The sequence below is a fragment of the Fopius arisanus genome, unplaced genomic scaffold (assembly GCF_000806365.1).
Source record: "Fopius arisanus strain USDA-PBARC FA_bdor unplaced genomic scaffold, ASM80636v1 scaffold00077, whole genome shotgun sequence".
Lineage (NCBI taxonomy): Eukaryota > Metazoa > Arthropoda > Insecta > Hymenoptera > Braconidae > Fopius > Fopius arisanus.
Window position 1 is genome coordinate 254,627 of NW_011887816.1, and position 18,154 is coordinate 272,780.

The 18,154-nt window shown below is 39.8% G+C and overlaps 5 protein-coding genes across 6 annotated transcripts in view; 2 read left to right on the forward strand and 3 right to left on the reverse strand.

The window, feature by feature from the left end:
* Positions 1-85: 85 nt before the first annotated feature.
* Positions 86-3,620, forward strand: S6k (Ribosomal protein S6 kinase). Its single transcript, XM_011310645.1, has 5 exons — positions 86-376; positions 500-540; positions 841-1,516; positions 1,630-2,156; positions 2,290-3,620. Exons 1-5 carry the CDS (start codon positions 290-292, stop codon positions 2,363-2,365), a joined length of 1,407 nt encoding a protein of 468 aa, XP_011308947.1. The 5' UTR covers positions 86-289; the 3' UTR covers positions 2,366-3,620.
* LOC105269996 (G protein-coupled receptor kinase 1) lies at positions 3,361-13,503 on the reverse strand. The gene is made up of 10 exons (XM_011310644.1): positions 13,383-13,503; positions 8,233-8,383; positions 7,856-7,957; positions 7,698-7,772; positions 7,571-7,632; positions 6,805-6,856; positions 6,043-6,746; positions 5,412-5,964; positions 5,149-5,241; positions 3,361-5,074 (listed from the first exon to the last, which is right to left on the reverse strand). Exons 1-10 carry the CDS (start codon positions 13,493-13,495, stop codon positions 4,916-4,918), a joined length of 2,064 nt encoding a protein of 687 aa, XP_011308946.1. The 5' UTR covers positions 13,496-13,503; the 3' UTR covers positions 3,361-4,915.
* A 507-nt stretch (positions 13,504-14,010) lies between these two features.
* LOC105269999 (uncharacterized) lies at positions 14,011-15,537 on the forward strand. Its single transcript, XM_011310648.1, has 2 exons — positions 14,011-14,128; positions 14,184-15,537. Exon 2 carries the CDS (start codon positions 14,259-14,261, stop codon positions 15,402-15,404), a length of 1,146 nt encoding a protein of 381 aa, XP_011308950.1. The 5' UTR covers positions 14,011-14,128; positions 14,184-14,258; the 3' UTR covers positions 15,405-15,537.
* On the reverse strand, positions 15,423-17,416 carry LOC105269998 (deleted in lung and esophageal cancer protein 1-like). 2 transcript variants are annotated; one of them, XM_011310647.1, is made up of 4 exons: positions 17,090-17,416; positions 16,473-16,774; positions 15,827-16,414; positions 15,423-15,763 (listed from the first exon to the last, which is right to left on the reverse strand). In XM_011310647.1, the coding sequence occupies exons 1-4, from the start codon at positions 17,346-17,348 to the stop codon at positions 15,635-15,637; spliced, it is 1,278 nt and encodes a 425-aa protein (XP_011308949.1). In that variant the 5' UTR covers positions 17,349-17,416; the 3' UTR covers positions 15,423-15,634. The 2 variants fall into 2 exon arrangements, with proteins under 2 accessions (XP_011308949.1, XP_011308948.1); XM_011310646.1 differs by having other exon boundaries at positions 15,423-16,414.
* A 498-nt stretch (positions 17,417-17,914) lies between these two features.
* Chro (chromator) overlaps positions 17,915-18,154 on the reverse strand; it is a gene marked incomplete in the record, with an annotated part of 5,126 nt that continues 4,886 nt past the window's right edge. The window contains 1 exon segment of the mRNA XM_011310649.1: positions 17,915-18,154.

The window sequence follows — 18,154 nt, forward strand, 5'->3', positions numbered from 1 at the left end:
AAAATTAAGGCGTCACGAGCGTCAGAGCGACATCTCATGAAAACATAAAATGCGATGAGAACGCGGCGTGCTTTCCATGCGATGATCATAAAAAAAGAAAGATAAAAAAAAGAATTCACAACTCCTGAAACATCGTGCCTCAACGAAAACACGAATCCCAATAAATTAAAAGCCTTCACGTAAGACAAGATAATAACAATAGCAGTAAATAAAGTGCTCGAGTGAAACAAGTGATTACTGAACAAAAGGAATAATTGATAAATGTAATCAACTCAAAATCATTCAAGATATGGCTGGAATATTCGACATTGAGTTGCATGACGGCGATAATGTACCCCAGGATGAGTCCGATGATGACATTATCGAAGCTGCCGAGGTATTCCTGAATTAATTATCACTGGGCAATCAGCTGACATTCAAATTCATCAATTCATTATTATTCTTGAATTTATTATAATTGTTATCAGTGACATGACGATGTGGTTTGTTTTTTTTTCAGGGAGAGTACGACACCAATCCGAATGTTAATGCCATCCTCGAGTGAGTGATGATTAATTAATTAATTAATTAATCGAATTGAATTTTAATATGATTTCATAATTTATCATCAATTCACTCATTTTTTTAAATGGAAATTATCTCGGTCGCGGTTGGGTTTAGAGAAAAATAGTAGAGACTTTTTTTCTCGAGAATCTCATCAGCTAGAAAAAAGTCCTCTGACGTTTTCCCCTGAGTCCCACTGTAATCGACATAATTTCGATTTAAACAATCGCCGATTTCATGGAAGTCGTAAATCGGAAATTAATTTTCACCATAAATTTTTTTATTTATTTATCTCAGCTCGGAAAATGTGGAGAGGGTCCAGCTATCCGAGCAGACTGTGAATCCAGGTCAGGACAAGGTCGGTCCAAAGGACTTCGAGCTGTGCAAAATCCTCGGTGAAGGTGGATACGGTAAAGTCTTCCAAGTGCGAAAAGTCTCAGGAAAAGACAAGGGCAGTATTTTCGCGATGAAAGTCCTGTGCAAGGCGTCGATAATTCGCAATCAAAAGGACACAGCCCACACCAAAGCTGAGAGGAATATCCTGGAGGCTGTGAAGCATCCATTCATCGTCAACCTGATCTACGCCTTCCAGACAGGTGGTAAACTCTATCTGATTCTCGAGTACCTGTGTGGAGGTGAATTATTTACGTATCTAGATCGAGAGGGAATATTTCTCGAGGACACGGCGTGTTTTTATCTGTCCGAGATAATCCTCGCCCTGGAGCACCTCCACAAGCTGGGGATCATCTACAGGGACCTCAAGCCTGAGAATATCCTGCTGGACAGGGAGGGCCACGTCAAGCTCACGGATTTTGGATTGTGCAAAGAACATATTGGAGAGGGAACTGTCACCCACACCTTCTGTGGTACCATCGAGTACATGGCACCAGAAATTCTCACCAGGAGTGGACACGGAAAGGCCGTCGACTGGTGGAGCCTTGGAGCTCTCATGTACGACATGCTGACAGGAATGGTGAGCCGTTTTAATCATCAGGGGAATTCCTAAATTCTCCTCCAGGGAACGAAACTCCCTGACGATTTTTAATTCAATTCTCGAGAATAATTATCTGCATTTGAAAATTTCAGCCGCCATTTACAGCAGACGACAGGAAGAAAACAATCGAGAAAATTCTCAAGGGTAAGCTAGCTCTTCCCCAGTACCTCACACCGGATGCTCGTGATCTCATAAGAAAACTCCTGAAGAGACAAGTTGCTCAGCGACTTGGCTCTGGCCCAGAGGACGCCAAGCAGATAATGAGCCACAATTTCTTCAAACACATCAACTGGCAGGATGTGATTTCCAGGAAGCTCGAGCCACCGTTCAAGCCAGCCCTCAAGAGTGCAGATGATACTTCACAGTTTGACGAACAATTTACACAGACTGTTCCCGTTGATTCACCAGTTGAGAGTACTCTCAGTGAATCTGCTAATCTGATATTTCAGGGATTCACTTATGTTGCACCGAGTGTCCTGGAGGGGATGTACAGTCAGTCGAGGGTTGGAAATTCACGGAGTCCCAGGCGAAATTATCTGGGGAGCAGTCATGGGGGCAGGGGATTTTCACCAAGAAGTTTGGATATCAGTAATCGAACGCATTTTCAGACCCAGCAGAGGTAATCCCCCGGATGTCATCACCAATCAATAATTAACACCCGATAAATGCGGATCAATTAACAAAAAAAACGCGTTGAACAATAAATAATTACAACGAATACAAGAAATAATATGCCAATTGAATTTTTTTAGGTTTCATCCCCTCGGTCACAACAGCATGGAGGACACGGAGATGATGGACATAGGTCATCTATCAGGGCACGCATAGCCGTCTGATAAATCCATCCCAAAAACTGCCGAAAAGTCCCCGTGAGCTTGAAAGCCCTCGCTTATTCGTCTCCATCGCATTAATTCGCCAATTAATCAGAGCCACCGGGACATTATTTTTCGTTCTCAACTGTATATAAATAATTATATAAAAAGTGGGCAAACGTGGGGCAATCGACTGATATTTCAGCACGAGCCTCTCAAATAATTATATCCAAACAATTTCTTCCTTTTGTACGAGCGAAATTATCCAAGTGTTCACCACACGATACGATAAATAGGGGAATCACATGTAATTCGTTAGTATTAATTTATTATTGTTTATGAATTATCTCTTCGGATTCTAGAATTAAAGTTAATGTTTTGCAATAAGTGGGATGTCTTCTGCGTCCCTGCGCTTTCCACGACAAAACAAAAATTGATGAAAATTTAATCTAATAATTAATTGTTAGCTTGTCTCGAGTTTTTTGCCACCAGTGTGTATAAATAATGACAATGATAACGCTCATGCCTCTACCATGTACATAGAAAAAAAAAAGGAAGAAATCCATGAAGATGTACCACATCTCCCGGAATAATCAATGAAAATTGATTGTTCAATCATAAATTATCTGTTTCTTTTCCAGTTTTAATGATAAATAAATATTGCAGGTTGAATTATTGTTCATATGTTATTTCTCCATTTGTTTCGTACAGTTATAACAATTGTTCGTATAATTTTTTTTCACCTTTTTTTTCTTTTATTTTTATTTTCCTGTCAATATACAAACGGCCGATTTATTGTTATTATTTTTGTCGCTCGTTAATTGTCATCTCTAATACATTAACCGTAATAAATATTGCGTTTTCCATTTTGTCTATTTATTGTTATACATTGGGCAATAGAAAAACCGTCCTGCCTTTATTTTTTTTTCATGTTTAATCGATAAAATAAATAAAGTTAAGTTAATGTGTAATTGTTTAGAATAAGGAGCTGATTGTATCCCTAATGTTTCGTTTTTTTTTGTTTATTTCGTTAGTGATTTATTCGGAAGAAGTGGTTGAACATTTGTTTTCATAAAAAATTGGAAGAGCGCAAAATTATTCACCCCGTGAATTCAATTAAAATAATTATCAACGATTACAAAATATTAAATTGAATAAATTCGCATTTAAAATTTGTCACTTGCCCTTAAATCTAGTTATTGACAGAATTCAACGCTCATGAGATAAAATAATAACAATAATTTTGCCTCTTCCCAGACGAATAAACTATACTAACGAAACAATAATTTTATCCATTAAAAAATCGTATTAAATTCGTCGTCAGGTAGTCGATAAAACATGGCCCACTGTCATGTACAATAAAATATTTCATAAAAAAATAATTACTTACATAATCTCATTATTAAGATAAACAGGTGAAAATCAACTCCTTATCTCCCCCAACTACAGTGTCAGTGTTAATTAATGATTAGATCAATCAAGTGTGGGAGAGGGTGGTCCTGTGATAATAATCATTCACTCATTCGCACAATTAATCTCTCACTAATTATTTTCACTCGCACCGTATCCATCTAACACTTCATGAATGCATAATAATTCATCAGAATACACATACTTATTGTTAATAATAATCTACATATGTTTTATTTGAGTTTTTAATGTCTGTTCACACGCATTTCACTAATTGTTGTGTTCTTTCGGACTTTATTATGTTTTTGTCTTAAATATTTCAGTCCTTGAGTTAACGCGAGCCACTCAGTTATCCATCATTATTTTCATTTCTCTAAATTCTACGTTCCACCACTGCACGATATAATTCATTAAACGTACAAATATATTGCATTTTAAATCATGGGCTCGACGCTATGCATCCGGAGAGGATTTTCACCTCCTAGTTTTTACGAAGCACTTATTTCAGTTGCGAATTTCCCAAAAGACTCCCTCAACATCCAATCAATGAAAATTTTATTTAATTACCCAGATATTTTTCAATCTCGATATTCACCTCTTTTGTTTATAAATCCCATAAATTTTTTAAATTCCAAATTAACTGGGAATTTCATCGATTTATTCAGTCGTTCGATCTTTCGAATGCTGTCCATTATTTTTTCATTCTCCCATTGAGATAAAAATTTTATAAATTAAACATTAAATAATAGATAATCGATAAAATCTAGAGAGCGCTCGAAAGACAATCGATAATTGAAAATGTTTTTTGCAGATATTCCGAAGAAAAATCGACTGGTCATTTCGTCAATTCACAACTAATTATTTTTTCTACGTACTCTACGCAGCATTGACGCTATTCGCCATACGATCATAAGGAAATATATGAATTATTATTTTCCATCGCATGTGGGTGTGTCCAACCTGTAATTACGGGTTTAGAATGAATAATTATGAGTTGTTCAGTAATTTGTTCGTGTAATTTTTCTTGAATTATTCCTTTTGGTATAAAAAAATTATTCTGCTGGTGTCGCTGCTGCGGGGCAGTGGGACTGGAGTACGAACGTGTGATTTTATCATTTAAATACTCTCTCCTCATTTATCGCTGAGATTAATTACGCTAATTACCATTAGCAGATCGTTGAATCGGTGGTATCACAGCGTCGCGCTCGGTACCGTAGATTTTTCCAGCTTTTCTCGCCATATTTCCCAGCATCTCCATCGAATTTTTGTACGCCGATCGCAATGAGAGAGCCCATTCCTTCAGACTTATTTCATCCTGAAGAAAAAAATCTATTGATTTTCAAATTCACTGGCTTCCCAGGGTGAAAGGAGTAATTATGAATCACTCACCGGATTAGTAAGTACTATTTTTGCCTCCCTCGTCCTCACCACGATGCACTGCTCCCCCTTGACATTCTGCAAATCAGGGGAGACCTCTTCCACCTGAAACAGACGTTCACCTGATAATTATTTCGTACCACCCACCCATCCACCCATCCACCCATTCGTCACCCAACGCCTAGGAATTGAAAGAAGCTATCGATGTTTTTATGGATGTCTTGTCAATCCCCATTAATTAAATGATTAAATTAATTAATTACCACATTAATTACCTGATCCAAAAAAACGAGTTCCGGTTTAGTAGTGGATTCCGGATGCAGCTCGAGTCTGTTAGGATACAATTTAGCGTACCTCGTCTGCCAAGCACTGGCAAAAGGTCCCCCAAGTTTTTTAATGTACCCATGAAGAATACAATCAGATCCCTTCTCATCAGCATCAAACCTGAGCTTCTGCTTCGCCTTCCTCTTGTTCTCCACCTTATCCGCTTCATTATTAATCGTCTCAAAGACAGTCTCCGATACCTCCGACTGCCACCTCTCAGAAATGACAAGTGGAAAATTCTTGTAGAGATCCTGATCAGCATCAGTGAGCTTGATTCCCTTGGTGTCCTCTTCATCGAATGATCCAATATCAAAAGCATCAGCAGCATTTACCTCACCCCTGGGTGGTACAAATGGTGGTGTATATTTCTGTAGATACACCTGTTGCCAGTCGATGCCACCGAAGAACGGATGCTCCTTCAGTTCATCAGCACCTCTACCCCGGCAGCCCAATCTGGTGGTGATGTCACGCTGGAGAAGGCCCTCCAGAAGAGATCTAAGTTCCCTGCAATAAATAATCATTAAAATAATTCCCTGTCTCCATAATTTATTCCTAATTTGTCATTCGAGGATTGATTATCACCTGGAGAACGACTCAGGGAGTTCGACATTCATCGTTAACGTCATCCTGTCGATTTCGTGCTTGTCCTTGGTCTTGTGCTGCCTGAATGGGCTGTGCCCCTTCAATAATTTATAAAGCATACATCCAAATGAAAACCAATCAGCACTGGAATCGTACGCTGTACCCTTGGAGAGCACCTCAGGTGCCATGTAACCGTGGGTACCAACACTGGCGTGTGGCTTCTTCTTGGAGAAGTCACAGGCAAGCCCCAGATCTGATATCCTGACGTGTCCATGCTCATCCAGCAATATATTCGCTGGCTTGAGATCTCTGTAGACGATGTAACGCCTGTGCATGTGATCAAGACCAAGAATCACTTCAGCTGCGTAAAATTTCATCTCTGGCTCATTGAATACACCATGCTGGCTCAAATGATAGTGGAGATCTCCACCGTTCATCAGATCAAGGATGAAGCACAATTTGTCGGGTGTGTGGAAGGCGTACGTCATGCACACGATGAACGGACAGTCCACCCCGGTGCTGACTAGGGAGAGCATTATTCTCTCGTTTAAGGCCAGGGTCTCACCTTGCTTCATCTTTATTCGCTTTTTGTCTAGGCATTTCATCGCGTACATTTTTCCAGTATCCGCTTTTCGACAGCCGTACACCTCCCCGAAACCACCCCGACCGATTATTCGGTGAACGCTGAAGTCGTTCATTGTTAACTAAAAATCAGTGATTGTTAGTTATTGATTTTGGGGAGGACGGCCAGGGAATACTCACCTGAATATTCAACTCCAGGTTCTTCCATTGGCAGAAGCGGGTGTATTTGTCACTGGGGAAAGGATAAACAATATTATTTAATGAAAATTAATTAATGGGCGATCCAGGTCTTCGGAGTCCGTTAAATCGTCTCCAGGGATTAATTTATTACGGAATTAAGACCCCGAGGGAGTTTTTATTTCAAAATGATTTTTGGATAGTAATTAATTAAATAATTATTAAGAGCTAATGTTGACACTCGTGATGACAGGATTGGGACAGACCCGGAGGCAAGCCAAACCTTCGATTCTAGTTATTTTTAACTGACAAATTCATTTGTCCGTCGTGTATCTATTGACTGAACAGATTATGTAAAAAATCAGGAACAATTAATGCAATTAACAATCGAAATATCAGTGACAGGTTCTGAGATTGAAATCGCGATGACAAAATGACGAAAAGATTAATGATAGGGCATTCACCGTAATCAATAATAATTAGAGTAGTTAAGGAACAATTTATTTATCGCCTGGAATTTAGAAATGATAATCCTAAAAATAAAATTGTCTTGTCAATGAAATAATCGATGATAAAAAATAATTGTTGATGTGAAATAATTATTATCAGTGGAAAATTGAAATGATAATTGAAATTCCTAGTTTTATCAAAGGGCGTTGATATTCCCCAGACGTCAACTAATTATTTCCGTAATTAAACGTCAAGTCGAGAGGGGAGGGAGTGGATTTTTCACTCGTATAATTAAATAGTTAATTAATATAGTATTCACCTCTCGAGAAATTTTCTGAAGGTTTCGCCCCTGAGGTGATTGAAAATCTCTTCGATGTAGGGCTGCGATGAAATATAATCAATGATTAATTATAAATTGTAATTAGTAATTGAATTATAGGACTCACTTCGAATAAATTCACTGGCACCTCGTTCTTCATGAGGTATTTGTGTACGTGAGCTACAGCTTCACTTGAATATTCCTAATGATAATAAAAAATAATTATCAAAAGGTACGAGTCATTCGACTTGAGTGGGTGAAATTTAAGGGTAATGAAATATTTACGTGCGAATGCGCCAGCAGTTCCTTCATTATGTAGTTGTCGTATATCTCGCGTGCCAATTTTCGCCTCTCGTCGGGGCACTCGAGTTTCTCGTACGATTTTATCTGAATTATTAATAACAATTATTCATTGTTTACGATGATATCTTAACTAGTTGCTAAGGCAGGGTAATAATTCGCTCATAACTCGGGATCTAGGGGAGATAGCGAAATTTTCATTGGACCTTTTTTGTAGCTCTGATTTCGCTCTGTGAAAAAGGTCATTACAAAAATTGAGCTATCTCCAGCGGATGGAGAGATTTTCGCCGATTTTCCGAGATTATTTGGTGGGAATTTATTTAATTTATTCAGAATGATTCAATGATGCAATTATATTTCACCTCTTCGTAAAACCTAAGTTGCGGAATGGGTTCCTCCGCTACAGTCTCACAAAAGTCTTTGAACAGTAGATACCCTAGCACTTGATTAAATATTTTATCAAAGTTAACTTCGTTCTTCTTCTCGAGATACTTGTGCATGACGCTCCTCACGCTGCAACATAAAATATACAGAATTAAATGGTGAATTGAATTCTCGCACTCATCATAAACAGAATTAAACCGTTCCATTTGAAAACAGAAACGTCTGATAAACTGCGAGAGATTGACGTCACGACGACGCACCTCGATAAGGACAAACTCGTCTTTTAACTCGATTTCAATGGGTTTAACTCCCCACATATCCGCAAATATCTCGTTAACCGCTGATTTTAGAGAAAAAATTGACATGATATTTTTTGTAGACAACAAAATTATCAAGAGAAAACTTCCAACAACATTTTCTCTGAATCCCCTGGTACACCCACTTAATCGGGCATTAAACCATACATCAATTATGGAGCACAAATTACGACCCCCAAGGGCGCAATTCACTCGCCTAAAAAGCCCTAATCAATACCTGATAATAATCCTATATTTCCTTGTTCTAAAAACACGAGACTTGAAAAATTATCGCACCCGGGGGGAACCACATGATGAGAAAAATGTCTGAGAAGAGTTGAAAAAGGGCAAAAATGATTTTCGCCGTTTTGAACAATCCCAGAATCGTGAATATTTCGGGATCTGATGGAGATATCGAAATTATGAATAGAACATTTTTTGTAGCTCTTCCCCTGGTTTAAAAAAAATGTGGTAATCAAGAATCCGCGATTTCCCATAGATTCCGAGAAATTCCCGAAAGAGCGACTAAACAAAATGTTAAACTAGGACAATCAATTTTTTTCTCAGGCCATTTTTACGCAATATCTCGTGATAGAAGGAACATATCAAATTTTCACTCCAAACCTTTTTTCCTGCAAATAACAAGACCTCCAAAAAAGGTATCACTGAAAAAATCGTCATCCCCCCCCATTTTCGAGATATGACCTAAAAACTGATGGATAAAAAAGTGTCGAGCGAAATGATCATTCCAGTAAACCTGAAAACCCTGAGTGTTAATCGATTGAATAATAATCACAGATACTTCAGTCGTTGATTATTATAAAAAAGATTAATAATAGTTAAAGTGCATGGAGAATAGCGAACAATGGGAAAAAAATGAGAGACAGAGGCCCATAGAAAAAAAAATTGTCACATTCTTGCATCAAGGACGCGTAAAACGTCAATTCAACCGGAAGGTGTTGGCTTTGAAGGCCTGTCGATGATAAGCCCATTCTTCATTACGCTAGACCTGGGATAAAAGCCAGACGAAGAGCGAATTATCCTATTCCTCCAATATGTAATATAACAGACTATTAATAGGGCAAAAGCTCCATCAGCGTTTCGTTTTCCCAGAGCTTTTTCCACGCTCCACCATTATCTCATTATTTTTTTACGCCAGGAGAAGACGGAATTGTTTGGAATACATGTCCAAGTGTTTATTGATGGTTTCCCCCTTTTTTTCCATTTTTTTTTCTCTATTTTTGTTCGATTTTTTGGGGATTTTCGGTATTTTTGGACCTGTCGAGCGCCTCGAACTTGACCGGTTTTCGCGGTTTTCGGGGGAAAATATGGGGTTTAGGAAAAAATTGGTGAAATGCTTTTTTGTGGGAAATTTCGTGAGCTGGAAAAAATGTCCACACGATTTTCCTCGGAAATCGATAGCTTGCGAGGTGTATTGATAATGAGCTGGAGCTGCGGAATTGAGTGAAGGGATTTTATAATGAATTGATAATTGAAAATTGATAATATCTCCGCATCTGAGGGAGATACCGGAATTCTTATTGGACCTTTTTTGTAGGTCTGATTCCGCTCTGTGGAAAAGGTCATAATGAAAATCGAGCTAACTCGAACAGATTCCGAGATTGTGGAGATTTTCTGTTTTCTATAATCAGAGAATCGAAAAAATTCGATATGTCGAGAAGCTGAGGAGATAAATGGCCTCTGAGGGCATCATTTGAAATCGGAAATTGCCCTCGCTCTCTAATGAAAACACTTTCCTATTCCCCCAGTCGATTCACTCCGGTATATTCAGAGGAATGATAAATAAATCGATTAGGTAAACTTCGATTCGATGGAAATCTAGGAAAATGCTGTTGGCCCTTCCCTCGGAAAATCATATTGAATAAGTGAATTGCTATTCGAAATTACAGTTTGAATAGTGCAGCTCCCACCGAATGGAATATTCATTTAATCGAAATGCCAATCGAGTTCCACGAACAATCGATTTGATTTTCTGTGGAGAATTTCAATGAGTGGAACTCAACTTTTTTCGTTATTATCCACTTATCTTGAGAATTTATGATTTCACAAGAAAATGTCGGGAGATTTTTTTGTAGCTAATCGAATTTCCCACAGAAAAGCTCTTTTCGATTTTTTTCATAAACCTCACCATTTTTCCATTAACTAAAGTTCAACTAAACTTTTCAAAAAAAAAAATTTCAATTATCACCAATTCGACAATTTAATTAAATTCGATAAAACCAAAAATATGAATTTTACAAAAAAAAGTGAAAAAAAATTATACCTTGCAAATTGAATGACCTACAAAAAACTCGTCCAACGTTTTCCCCTCAAATCGACCGTTCCCGAGATACAACAACAATACCTCAAAAATTATCAATTCCACTTGAATAATTCGATGAATAATTCGATGTTCATTAGGACTGGAATTAATTAGCCTTCTCCAATATTAATAATTAATTGAACTGAAATTGAAATTCAATTCCTAAATAACCCCCTCCCCCCCCGCCCGTTTATCCCGTAATAAAATTAATGAAAAGACAGGAAAAAAAAGGGAAAAGGGAAAAAAAGGGAAAAAAGGGGAAAAAAGGGAGAAAAGGCGGAAAAAAATGGGAAAAAATGGAAATCCAATTGCTGAATGAACCACCCCCATTCCACCCACCTGCACAGATTGCATGAATAAACGTGTAAATACTGAGGGTGGGATTGGGGTATCGTAAAGAGGTAAACCGCAGCGAGCAATAACCCCGAGGACTATCGATTCATCTTTGTATCTGTCTCCCTCTAATTCCATCTTGCGTTTATCTGTGTATCCGTTTGAAGTACCTACAAAGGAAATATTTCCCCTCGAGTGCTGGGATTTTTCTTCCTCAAGTATTTTTCAATGTTGAGTTTTTCACTTTAAATTTCTGACGTCAAATGGGATTTTTAGGAAAGCAACTTCGCTCAATCGAATTTATCTCGGGATCCCGGGAACCTAGGGGAAAATGGTATTTGAATTTTTTGGAGATCGGGAAATTGTCTAGAGAAAATGATAAGAACTTTTTCGTCTGAGATTTATTGTTTGGGAGATAATTGAGTTATTAGAAAGATTAATTAGGAATATTGAAAATAACGAAACTTCGAGGATGGCCGAAATGGTTGGTCCCACAAAAAAATGATAGGGCCCTTTTTTGAAGACCACGAGATTCCCCTCATAAAAGATCTTCCGACTTTTTATCGTCAGCCCAATCATTACGGAGATAATCCAGCAATTAAATTTTGGGTTACTAATTGCCCCGAATTTTTAAGACAAAAATAATTAATGAAATTTTAATTATCTCCTAAAGGACTGATTTCTCGAAAAAAACGTAAAAGTCCTTTTTGAAAGATTCCAAAATTTTCCACAAAAAGTTCCAGTACCATTTTACTCTCCATCCCCTGGTTACCCAGATAAACGGGGTGCAAGAAGAAATCCATCTTTACCCCAACCTGATGAATATTTGAGGACCAAGGGCAGAGGATAAAGCAGGAGATGATGCAGAAAAGGTGCTATCGTGCATAGAGAGAGGCTTATTAAAATGAGATTAAACGTTTTGGCACTGGTCCCATGTGATTCTCCCCCAGGAAACAAGAGCTCCTATTCTGAGATTCTAAAGACCATCTCCAAGGACACCATTCGGTTTTTCAAGGGATCAATTGTTCATTTTAAAATATAAACAAAAAGGGTAAATGGGTCAGGGGACATTCGACGTGAAATGAAAAATCAGGTTGTCGGTTTTATCAGCAATGACCTCTCCGCGCCTGCGTTCCTTCAGTGGGTGAACCACCATTTATGGAACACCTAAGGATTTTCCGAAAATTTCCCTTTTTCGAGTAGTCGAAAAATTCCACAATTTTCCAAGCGCTGGGTCTTTGGAAAATTCAATTCCTACTAGCGAAAATTAATCTGAACAAGTGGGGAAAATGGATACATCATTTTTTATACGCGGGATTTTATGGGTGTTATCTCGATTTACGATTTATCTCGGAAAATATCGATTTATGAGAAAAAGCTAAAAGAACTTTTTTCTGGCTGATTAAATTTCCTAGAGAAAATTCCTCTGTCATTTTCCCCTAAAACCACCAGTTTTTTAAATAAACAAAGAGTTAATCAACTTTCAAAAATAAATGAAAATCCTACGATACGCATATCTCGATAAATATCGATAAATATCGATTTTTGGGAAAAACTTCAAATGACTTTTTCCTAGCTGATGAAATTTCCCAGAGAAAATTCCTTTGTCATTTTTCCGTAAAACCACCAGTTGTTAAATAAATAGTTGATGTTTCTCGGTGGATATTCGATAATTGGAGGAATTCCCATTATTTTTTAAATCGATCTCGTGCCCTTCGTCGGAGCCAGGAAAATTGGCTGTTTCCCTTACGACGTGGGGGACATTCTCGTCATCCCCTTTTTCCCGTAATCGTTTGGGGCGGATATTTGTATCGGACGTTGACGTATTTATTATCAGCTGTTGTATCACCAGGTAATCGAATTCATTCGATTGGAGGGAGTCGATTGATTTAGTGACACGAGGGGCCAATCATGTTTGTAAACAATAGAATGACCTTTTCCGGTTGAGGACATTTTTTTAATTCTAAAAGTAAATAAATTTTATTTTATCCAAAACAATAATTCCCACAAACATAAACAATATAAATAAAATAAACAAATTAACTGAAAAATCATTGAATAAAAAAATCGTGTGATTTCATCTGAAAAAATTGAAATCCATTTTCCAAAATTCTAATAAATCCAATAAAAAAAAAATATTAATAACAAAATTAATACCAAAATAAATAAATCTCACCTAGGATCAGGCAAAATAATTTTCTTGCTAGCCCTAGCAGCAGGTGTGCACTTGCTCTTCTCCATAGCCATGAGATAGCTGACATCAGCGAGAACAGCCTCGAGGTCGGCCATGATTCCTCCAGGAGTCGTCGACCCGTTGTAAAAACTCCAGGACAAGAGGAGGCCCCGGTGTCGATGTCCCTAGGCCCTCCCCCACATCCCCAAACCGCGATATCCACCTGGTGCTCCCGGATGCCCCCACTTTCTACACCACCCACATGCCAGACAATAGCAATGCCCAGGGGATGATGTGGGGTAGAAAAAGGGGATGTCAAATAATTTCTAGATGGCCCTGATCACTGACCAACCTCAGTCGTCATCACCACAGTCACATTTATCACAGGATCCTGACATCCTCCAGGTATTCGATATCACACTTCACTGGAATCTCCACTGGGGTCTAGGTGTTGTTTTTATTATTTCACCTCGTCACTTCGTGGAGATGAGTCCCAACTGGAGCACTGCGGACTGTCGACTTGTGTTGGGCTCTGGGAGGCCGTCATTATGATTACCTTTTTTTGTAGTCTCGGATGGAAGGCTACGCCCCACCATCACCACCTCGTCGACATCCTGATGCACCAAAGATGGCGTCAGGCAGCTGTTCTGCTCTGTCAGTAACGCAGTTCTAGAGGGAAGCCAGAGAAAGTGATCAATATCCATTGATTCCAGTTATTTCCAGAGGAAGAGGTGCTCCACCACCTGGAGGTGATTATTAATTTAATTAATCAGGAATGGGAACGAAAGACTCGAGATGTTCCAGGAGGAGACGATCAAGAGAGAATTTCCAGGAGATGATGGGAGTGACTCCAGGAGGAAGACACCCCGGAGATTTTTAATGGACGGGTCAGACGCGAAAGTGGAGATGAAGGGGATAAAGGAAGAAATTGATGATAGCCAGTGCAGCTGGAGTGTTCCTTACACTGGGAGTACGCCGGACCGTGAGGAAATCATGAGAGCCCTGAAAGACTCCCCAGGGGATAGCTTCTCCAGGGTGAAGCATGAGAGCCCACGCCCAGGGATAGACGAAATCATGCGGGAAATTATGAATCAACCCTCGGTCTCAGGGATTTCTCAGCTGTCGGATGTGTCAGGAACATCAGGAACTAGTTCACGGCTTCCAAAGATCGAGAGTCAGTCTCCGGAGTCTGGGAGCACTGGAGAACATATGATATTGACTCGAGTCCTGAGAGAAATGATGGATCAATCAGAAATTTGGGGGATCGTTCCTAAAACCGAAGGTCAGTCCCCAGGAAGTCCAGAGATCCCCAGAAAAACGAAAATACTAGATCGAGGGATGAATCATCAATTGATAACTCATGACGACGAGAGTCATTCCAGCGAGGAATTAATCGACAAAGCCCTGGAGTTGTGCCTGTCTCCCCCAGGAACTTCTGGAGGATCCGAGGGCGAGTCGTCCCTCGATGAATTGATTTCTAAAGCCCTAGAAGAGTCCCCGAGAAAAATTCCGGAGCAAGAGGAAGTCCTGGAGCCCACGGCTTCCCCTGGAGCTTCCACTGTAGCTCGAAACAAATTCTGTGAAGGGATGTCAATCCTGGATGACCCTGGGAGAGAATTTCACGTGGTGGAGAGTGATGACGAGGATGACGTCGATGAGTTCACGCCCAGACCCAGGGGTGGGGTCCAGGGAGAAATTGTCCTTGGAGATGTCTCGAATGAGAACAACAGGAATGTGGGGAATCGATCTGGAGGACGTGGGGGCGGTGATTATTTCTACAGGAAGAGGTACACTGATGATGAGAACAGGGCGATGATCGAGATCCTCATCAGGGAGGGGAGTATTCAGAGTGCTGTTAACCTGGATTACTGGAGGCACGTCGAGGAGCTCGGGCTCTCGAGGTTGAGGGGACGCTCTGGAAAGTCTCTTTATAATCACTTCATGAGGTTTCTTGTGGAGAAGAGGTATAAATTTTATACGAAGGACCCTGAGGCTCTGAAAGAATTCCAGAAGCTGCATGATTAGTAATTCAAGGGCCCCAGGTTCTTCCCACTCCCTGGAGAAGCTCCAGGAAGTGTTTTGTATGATTTTTTTATTGATCTTTGTAAATTATTCGCAGAATATTTTGTGAGAGAATAAATTTTTGGTGCGAGATAAATTCTGGTGGATTTCTCTAGGGTAAATAATTCCAGGAGACATCCTGGAGAATTTTTCAGGAATTCTGAATTTTAGAAGCGATTTTCCAAATTTCAGTTTCAATTTTCGATAGAATCCGAATAAAAATTTTCTTCGTCACGATTTCCTGAGGAAATCTCCTCGGAGATGATGGAGTGAGTCCTGGAGGGGAGGCGAACCCCCACGTTGGCGACACATATCTCCACAGCCTGGAAATAAAGCTGAGAATGAATTCCCCGTTGAAATAATTCCCTGGAGGAATAAAAACTCACGTCTGGAAATCTCCACTTCCTCCTGGACGCCTCAACGAATTCCTGGTACTCCCGAGGAATCGCCTGCGGAGGCAAGTCCTCGAGGACGAGCTGTAAATTACTCTCGACGAATTCCGAGCACAAGTCATAATTCCTGGAGAAGACGTCGAAAGTCAGAGTGGAATTTCCTGGAAGAATTCCACTCTCTGGTAGAACCCCGAGGCAGATATCATTGATGACATCCCACCGAAAATTGAGATCGAATTCTGATAAATTCGAGACGGCGACGAGAACAGAGAGGCTCTCAGGGTGGAGCTGTGCTGTGAAGAAATTGGAGAATCTGTTGTCCTCGAGTTCTGGAAGTGATTGTCTCCTGAGGTTTTCACTGAAGTGGAGGAAATCCCAGTGGAACATGACGCCGTCCCCTAGGAGTTCGAAGGACTCGACGGAGATGTTGTCGCAGACGATGAAAATTTTCTCCACGTGGAGGCCAGGGTGTCCCGGAGTGAAGAGAGTTTTTAGGATCAACGACTGATTATTCTCCAGGTGAAAATACGCAGGCCAGAGGCTGAAGCTGGGGGTCAGCAGCTTGCAGGTGTCTGTCAGGTCCTGGGGATCGATAATTATTGTTAATTATTTATTACTGGTGATTGAGTCGTTTCTGTACTGTGATGTCCCTGCAGTGCCAGTTTGCCTCGGAGATGAGGAAAAATCTCCCGGACGATCCGAAATTCGTCAGTTGTGTTTCCACGAGCTTCTCGTCACCAACTAGACTATTCTTGCAGTCCAGTTCCATCTCGTTTGATAAGGACGTCGGCGATCCCCTCCAGGGGCTCAGAATCTGCTGGAGATCATCACCTGGAGTTGTCGAGGCGTCAGAAGATGAATTTTTCGAGCTCGTTACATCTCCACTCCAAAGTAACGAAACCGAACTTTTGTTATATGCACGTATCTCGCGAATGGGGATACCTAGAGGGAAATGATAGAGGAGTTTTTTTGAGAGGAGAAAATTCTTCGCGTACATGATCTTTTGACTAATTTGAATAAATCTCGTCGTTCGGGAGATATTCCCGACGGGAAGTCGAAAGTTATTTCGAAGTTATTGAGAAATTATCGAAATGCTTTATTTCGAGTTTCAATTTTGTGGGATTATCTCGGGAATGCGGGGTTCTGGGAGAAAAATTAATTCCACCTTTTTTGGGGATCGGGAAATTCCCCGGAGATTTTGTTTATCACTTTTTCACCTAGGACAGCTCGTTCCCGAGATAATCGTTGAATTTTCACCTATCAATATCGGAGGATCCCTGTGTGCCGAGACATCGATAATTACTGGAAATCCCCCTTCAACATTAATTACTATCCTCTCCTCGTAATCCTCAGGACTTCTACTTTTGAAGACGAATGTCAGGGCTGTGCTCATCCCCGGGGCCAGGTCCTCACGATCTCCACTTCGTGTTCCCCAAATAAATCGCAATTTCGAGGCGTCAAATCTTTTCGCCAATTGGTACCTCGCGATCGTTTCGTCGCTCACATTTTTAATCATAATAATTCTCTCGAATTATTAAACAATCAAGTCCATAAATTGATGAATAAATTAATAACAATTGAGAAATAAATAAAATAAATTGACTCACTTTGACAATTTTTCCAATTTCAAAATTGTGAAACTCGATTTCCACTGGGTCTGCTCTCAAAATTTTTCTCAACCCCTCGAAACTCGAATCCCCCTCCCTCTCAATCCCTCCACCCTCCCACTTCACCTCCTCCACCTCCTCCACCCTCCCACCCCCTTTTCCCCTCGGTCTCACAATTTTTCTCTTCTCCAGATCCAAAAAATCCGCTCTTTTTAACAACAAAATATTTTCCACTCCACAAAATCTCTCACCCTCGAGAAAAACCTGGGGGAAGATGTCCCTGACGGAATGCCCCAAGTCCACTCGATCCACCCAATCCTCACCCCCAAACTCCATACCTCAATTAAAAACAATCAATCAATATAAATAATTAATAACCGATAAATCCATTTTCCCGTGCTTTTCCTGACACCCGAATTCCACTAAACGAAATAAAAACCAAAAAATGTTTAAAAAAATTACAAAAGGCAATAAATTATCCGTGTAAGAATGCATTTATTATACTCGTACATCATTTAGCTTAGACTTCTCACACACAGAACCTCTCACAGACTCACTCACTTGTTTAATTTCTCATCATCAATTCGAAAAAAAAGAAGAGATTGATTAATCGAGTACCTACACTTATCGTCTTATTTGATTCCTTAATAAACAGAGGAGAGGGTGATTACCGATAGGCAATCAAAATCGTTGGTTTCATACCATTTCCCAAATT

What these genes read in the sequence shown, in the direction of transcription:
- S6k (XM_011310645.1), top strand. Translation starts at nt 290, where the DNA reads ATGGCTGGAATATTCGACATTGAGTTGCATGACGGCGATAATGTACCC. An exon ending in ACGACATGCTGACAGGAATG is followed by an intron (nt 1,517 to 1,629) that starts GTGAGCCGTTTT and finishes TGAAAATTTCAG; the next exon opens with CCGCCATTTACAGCAGACGA. An exon ending in CATTTTCAGACCCAGCAGAG is followed by an intron (nt 2,157 to 2,289) that starts GTAATCCCCCGG and finishes GAATTTTTTTAG; the next exon opens with GTTTCATCCCCTCGGTCACA.
- LOC105269996 (XM_011310644.1), bottom strand. Translation starts at nt 13,495, where the DNA reads ATGGCCGACCTCGAGGCTGTTCTCGCTGATGTCAGCTATCTCATGGCT. An exon ending in TGCCAGTGAATTTATTCGAA is followed by an intron (nt 7,633 to 7,697) that starts GTGAGTCCTATA and finishes ATTTCATCGCAG; the next exon opens with CCCTACATCGAAGAGATTTT. An exon ending in AAATAGTACTTACTAATCCG is followed by an intron (nt 5,075 to 5,148) that starts GTGAGTGATTCA and finishes TTTTTTCTTCAG; the next exon opens with GATGAAATAAGTCTGAAGGA.
- LOC105269999 (XM_011310648.1), top strand. Translation starts at nt 14,259, where the DNA reads ATGGACGGGTCAGACGCGAAAGTGGAGATGAAGGGGATAAAGGAAGAA.
- LOC105269998 (XM_011310646.1), bottom strand. Translation starts at nt 17,348, where the DNA reads ATGATTAAAAATGTGAGCGACGAAACGATCGCGAGGTACCAATTGGCG. An exon ending in GGATCCTCCGATATTGATAG is followed by an intron (nt 16,775 to 17,089) that starts GTGAAAATTCAA and finishes ATTTCCCTCTAG; the next exon opens with GTATCCCCATTCGCGAGATA. An exon ending in GGCACTGCAGGGACATCACA is followed by an intron (nt 16,415 to 16,472) that starts GTACAGAAACGA and finishes ATCGATCCCCAG; the next exon opens with GACCTGACAGACACCTGCAA.